At 57.1% G+C, this 6,000-nt stretch overlaps 1 protein-coding gene across 2 annotated transcripts in view; it reads right to left on the minus strand.

Annotated features, from left to right (window-relative positions):
- HUNK (hormonally up-regulated Neu-associated kinase) overlaps positions 1-3,234 on the minus strand; it is a 44,992-nt gene extending 41,758 nt beyond the window's left edge. For both annotated transcript variants that reach the window (XM_050333466.1, XM_050333465.1), the window contains exon 1: positions 2,986-3,234. In XM_050333466.1, coding sequence (XP_050189423.1) covers positions 2,986-3,234 — 249 coding nt within the window. The remainder of the gene's footprint in view (positions 1-2,985) is intronic.
- Positions 3,235-6,000: the final 2,766 nt, after the last annotated feature.

Here is a 6,000-nt window from a genome sequence, read left to right on the forward strand (position 1 = left end):
TTTAGGGATGGAGAGATGACAGCACTGTCACCTGCAGCTGCCATGTCTCAGACAGCTCCAAGCCTGACTCCAGTCACCTGATGTCTGGAGGAGGAGGTGTCTGTGCTGAGCATCGCTGTCACTCAGGCAGGCTCCGACCTGGCACTGGCAGAACCATCTCCCCAGCGCCCTGGGCTGGGGATCTCCCAGAGGCCACAAACGCAGCTTAGTGACGGATGTGGCCCTGCACGTACCGGGAGGATGCCCTTGTGGAAGTACTTTGCCCCGGAGATAAAACATTCCTCGTGTAAAAGGTCCCGTTCCCACGGAACGCGCTGCCGACAGGCAGTCCCCACTCTCACCACCGCCTGGCGCTTCTGCTCCCAATCCCATTCCCACCCCTTGCAGCCCTGTGCTCCGGCAGGAATGAGCCCGGGTGAGCAGATGTTTTCCTTCTCTCCCCCATCTCCCAGGCAGAGCTCCGTCGCCTGTGGTGGGCTCCATGTGGGCAGAGCTGCCGGCAGCTGCGAGGCACAGCCAGTCTGGGCACGTTTCAGCTGCCTTTGGCTGGGGGCCACTGTGGAAGCTCGGCACAGGAATATGCCCAGGAGAGCCCGATGTCCATCGGGGGGGTGAAATTCCCCGTGGGATGGAAAGCATTCACCCCTCCACCGAGAGGGAGGATCATCACTGAGGGAGGACCTCACCTGAAGCAAAGCGTTAATAACCCTTATCTCCTGCCCATTATCTCGAAAACTGCTTATCCGCAAACAGCTGGAATTAAATAGGTGGATTTTTCTGGGAAGACGGAACCTTTGATTAGTCAGTTTGAAACTATGTGACTGATCTCGCACCCACTGACAGCAAGAGCTCCCTTTGATGCTCAGGTCGGACACAGCTCTGGGATCATCCTGCCTGTCCGGAGATGGACAGGGCAGCTCAAGCAGGAAGGAAGCGTGACTCGCCCGAGTTTCTGCTTGTCACTTTGTCACAGTGTCTGTTATTCAAGAGACTGAAGGGAAAAAGAAAAAAAACCAACCAACTCAAGCAGCAGGCCCGGGGAGCTGAGACAGAGGGGCGTGTGGTGGGTCTTTTTTATTTTTTCCCCTCTTAACAGACTGTGATAAATGTAGCAATCCCAAAACGTGGAGGTGGGGAGGACGTGTGTGTGCATGTGCCTTTTATCAACTGGCGGATCATTGGATGTTTCTGTTACCAAGGAGAAGCACACGCTTGGTAACAGAGGACAGCAACATTTTTTTTCTTTTTTTTTTTTTTTTCTTTTGCATTCCTATATGATAACATTCACCGACATTATCATTTTTCTCAAGATGAGATTCAGAGCCCTGTATTAATTCTCGCTCCGTGACAAATTTACCGGAATGGGAAAAAAAAAAAAAAAAAAAAAAAAAGAGAGAGAGAAAGGAAATAACTACCCGAGAATACAAGAACGCAACTGCCAAGGTGCAGTCTCAGCAGCAGCAGCAGCACCGTGCCGGGGCTGCTGGAGCTGGAGGGAATTACATGTGCACAGCCCCACTGGTCCAGAGAGCTTCCAGTAACAAACCCCGTGTTCTGCTTTGGGGAGCGCTCTGTTGAGGGGCTGATACGGCAGAAGCAGGATTCAACAGCTCACAGAATTCCTGAGGTTGGAAAAGCCCTCCAAGGTCACCGAGTCCAGCCCGATGCTGCCCCTTGTCCCCCAGCCCAGAGCACTGAGTGCCCCATCCAGTCCTTCCTTGGACATCTCCAGGGATGGGGACTCCACCACCTCCCTGGGCAGCCCCTGACAGTGTTTAGCAACCCTTTCCATGAAGATATTCCTCCTGATGTCCTGCCTGGACCACCCTGGCACAGTCTGAGGTTATGTCCTCTCATCTTGTCACTTGTTCCCAGGGAGAAGAACCTGACTCCCTTTTCACTAAAAACTCCTGCCAGGGAGTTGCAGAGAGCAAGAAGGTCCCTCCTGAGCCTCCTTTCCTCCAGGCTGAGCTCCTTCCAGCTGCTCCTACAGGACTTGCAAGTTGTGCTGATAAACGACAGCAGCACAACTCTTCATGAGGGGACCCCGGGGGGCTTGTCCTTGCTCTGTTCACTGCCCAGCCAAGCCCCAACTACTCCTCGTAACGCTGTGACACGACCTGACTGATGGGCAAAACCCTCCACGGAAGGGTATCTGTACCAACAAAACTAAAAGCAGAGACCCTGCGCGGACTTTTCTAACCAGCACCCCGGGAAAAACCCATCGGGGGTGCATCCCATCATCAAAGACATTTGCCGTGCATCGTGCCAGCTTGTGACCGGCCGGACCGTGGCCCCCCTCCCGAGGGCACCGCAGCATCTCCCATCGCCCCGGTGCCCGACGAGCACCCGGTGTGCGTGTACCCACACGTGATGTGTCGCGACTAAACAAAACACAGCGACGGGTCCTCAGCAGCACGAGCCTCACCGCGAAAAACGCATTTCTCACCAAAATTAAAAAAAAAGAGGGTGAGAGGGGGGGAAGAAGAAAATAAAAATAAAAATAAAAAATAAAATAAAATAAATAAAAAATAAATAAAAAATGAAACACGGGGCAAGGCAAGCGAAGTATTATTATTCCAAGGGGAAGGCGAGATTGCAGGCGCGGGGGAAAGCGCCGGTTCCCGCCGGCAGCGGGAAGTTGGGGGACGGCTCCGAGAGGAGCCCCGGGGGTGCTCCTCCATCCTCCGGGAGCTCATCCATCCTCCCCGCGGGGGGCTCACCCTCCGAGAAAGCTCCTCCATCCTCCGGGGGTTCACCTTCAGGGGAAGCTCCTCTGTTCTCCTGGGGGGGTTCAGCCTCCCAGGGGGCTCCTCCATCCTCCGGCTGGGTTTCTCCGTCCTCTCTGGGGAGCTCATTGTCCCGGGAGGGGCTCATCCATCCCCCCGGCCGGCCGGCAGGGACCCAGCACCCCCACTCCCATCCCCTTTCCTCCCTCCCTCCCCCAGCATCCCCCCGGAGGGTCTCCCGGGCGGGCGCCGGTACCTTCTCTCCGGTGATCACATGCAGCCCCTCGCGGACCTTGGCGAAGGATCCCTCGCCCAGCTTCCTGCCGATCAGGTAGTTGCCGACCCTCTTGGTGTGCTGGAAGTCGCGGAGCCGCTCCCGGGGCGCCGCCGCGCTCAGCCAGGCGGCCAGGAAGGAGCCTCCGTCCGCCGCCGCCCGCCGCCCCTCCGCGCCCGCCGCCACCGCCGCCGGCTCGCCCAGGAGCCCATCGCCCGCCGCCGCCGGCATGCCCGGCTCTGCCCCTCGGCACCCTTGTCCCCCTTCCCTCCTTGCCGCTGCCCCCGGACCGCGGGGCGGGCACCCGAGTTGCTCCGGGGTGGGGGGAGCGGCGGAGGCTCCGGCGGAGAGGCTGAAATGCCCCGGGGCTGCTGCTGCTGCTCCGGCTGCTGCTGCTGCTGCCGCCCCTCCCTCCCTCTCTCTCCGTCCGCTCTCCTCCTTCTCCTGCTGCTGCCCCGCTGCCCGCGCGGAGGAGGGACCGGGGAAAAGAGAGGGAGGGACCGGCGGAGGGAGGGAGGGGAAAGGAGCTCTCATTCAGTTTGAATTTTGAGGTAATTTAATCCGCTCGCACGCGGCGGGAGCAGCTGCGACCCAGACCCGGCGCATCGGGGGTGTTTGCAAACCCGGCTGCCTCCCCCTCCCCCGGCATCCCACGGCGGGGTTGCAGACCCTCGCTCTCCCGGGAATTAGCCCGGGGCTCCCCACACCCAGGCACGGCCGCGATTTCACTCTGCGTGTGGCTCTGCTGCCCGGGAGTATCTTTTGTGCTGCTTTTTCCCCCACCTCCCTTCCCCCGAGCACGTCCGAGTCCTTCTCGGGGGCAAGGCGCGACCGCTCCCGCTGCTCCGCCGGCTCCGCTCCGCTTCCTCCCCGCCCGCTTCTCCATCTCCTCCCTCCCTGCTCCCGGCTCCTCTCTCCCGCCGCCGGCCTCGTCATCCTCCTCCTCTCCTGCAGAGCCGGCACCCCGGCTGAGCAGCCCCCCCATCCCGCATCCTGCAGCCCCCAAGTGCTCCCCCCGGCAGCGAGGAGGCGACCCGGGCTCCCATCCGCGTCCACGGGACTCTCCTTTCCCGACCGGCCTTCCCTTTCCCGACCGACGTTCCCACCTCGTGGGGAGGGAGAAGGAACGAGTACATTGCCATTGTCAACTCGCAGCCCCCTCCCATCCAGCCGGAGGCTGCGCCGGCAAACGGCAGTGGAGGAGAGCAAGGATGGGGGATAATCCACGTGTTTAAGAGTTTTGCCCGCGTGTAGTTGCGTTAGGGAATAGTTTGACATGAAAAAGGACCCAGGTGCACCCTTAAACAGATGTGAGTTGTGTCAGCAAAACCTTCCCTCGAGACTCAGCGGTACCTGACACCAGCCGGCCTAGAGCTGTGCTCCCCATCCCATCCCATCCCATCCCATCCCATCCCGCCCCAGGCAGAGCAGCTGTTCCCACCAGAGGGCTGACAAACACACTTCTCTCTGCTTTTTGAGCACTTCTTTGACTCCCTTAGTTTCCCACTAGCCCTTCCAAAACGTGTTCCTGGTGGCTAAATACAGCCTGGTGGTTCCGAGGCTGAGAGCCCTGGGACCGGCTCCACACCACCACGCTCAGTGAAATACATGTTTTCAGACAAACTTTCAGACAAAACAGAAATCCAACACTGCTCCAGTAGGCAGAAACTGGAGAAGGGAAAGCTTCAAAGCCCATAAATAACAGTTTGGATTGAAAATTTCCACTCTTTGCATGCACTGGGTTCACTTACAAGTATTACAGCACACGGCCACCTTAAGACAAGAGTGTGCATGTCCTCTGACCAAACACTGTCCCAGGAGCAGTCTGGTCCCCTGTGGGAAGGTGCAGGGACACAGGACCATGTCCCACTGCCTGACCTGATGGCAGCTGGGGTGACTTTGGCATGACACATCCCTAAGAGCTAAACCAGAGCTACCCCCCTTCCCTTCCCCTGTGCAATGCCATGGCAGCGTGGTCATGCTGCTGTGCTATGGAACAGGGGCTGGGAGGGAACCCAGGATGTTTAAAAGTGCCAGAAAGTTTAGGACAAAGTCCTCTCCTGACCTGGTCACCAGAGAAATTGCAGTGTGAGCGCACGGTGAGGTGACCTGGTACCTCCCTGTGCCACGCAGATGTCGCCCTCAGACAAACCACCGCTGACATCAGGCCTTCCTGAGTCAACTGGAACTGGTAAATCTGGTTCCAGCTAATCTGAATGGTCCCAGAGAGAACTGGATTGAGGTTTCCTAGATCAAAGCTGAAGTGGGAAGGGGACAGGAGCGTCCCTGTGTTTGCAGGGAAGGTGACCCAGTCCTTGCACAGCTCAGGAGAGTGGCAAGGCAAGATCATTCCGTGGTGAGCCTGGTCTGTGCCACGGATTGTCCAGTCAGTGGGACATATGTGAGGGGTTTAACAACATTGCTGGATGGGAACAAGGAAAAAAATGGGGAACCCCCGCTCTGTTCTGCAGACAGTTACATTGGAAGACTAAAAAGTACAAGTTGTTTTCAAGCTGGGAAGAGGCTACATCCTGTCTTATTGAAATATATGACTGTGCTGAGAGGGTTTGGAACTGGACCCTTCCCCTGCCCAAAGAAACATTCCTTCAGAGAGACAGGCAGGCAGACTCTGTGCCTTTGTTTGGGCTCACAGCTCCCACTCCTCTGACAGAAACACGGGGTTGGCCACTGCGAGGATTAAACAGATGTTTATGGTATGTTTTCCAGCCCAACACCTGAAAATCAGCCTCTTTTAAAAATAAAACTGGCAAGAAACACCCACTGCAGCAAACATTAAGAGAGTTCTGAAAGAACCCAGTGAATATTTTTTTTTTAATTGACTCAACTTGAAGACTTAATGAGTTGACAGTATCCTTTTACCCGGCCGAGACCGCTGCCTTCTCACGATTTCTATCCTGTCCAGCTGTGCCCATCAGGGTGCAGTCTGGATGGAAAGGGGATCAAAGGCTGCATTCATTTCTGTCCATGCTCTCATTT

The sequence above is a fragment of the Myiozetetes cayanensis genome, unplaced genomic scaffold, assembly GCF_022539395.1.
Source record: "Myiozetetes cayanensis isolate MyiCay16 unplaced genomic scaffold, myiCay2020 scf5-8, whole genome shotgun sequence".
In the NCBI taxonomy this organism is placed as follows: Eukaryota; Metazoa; Chordata; class Aves; order Passeriformes; family Tyrannidae; genus Myiozetetes; species Myiozetetes cayanensis.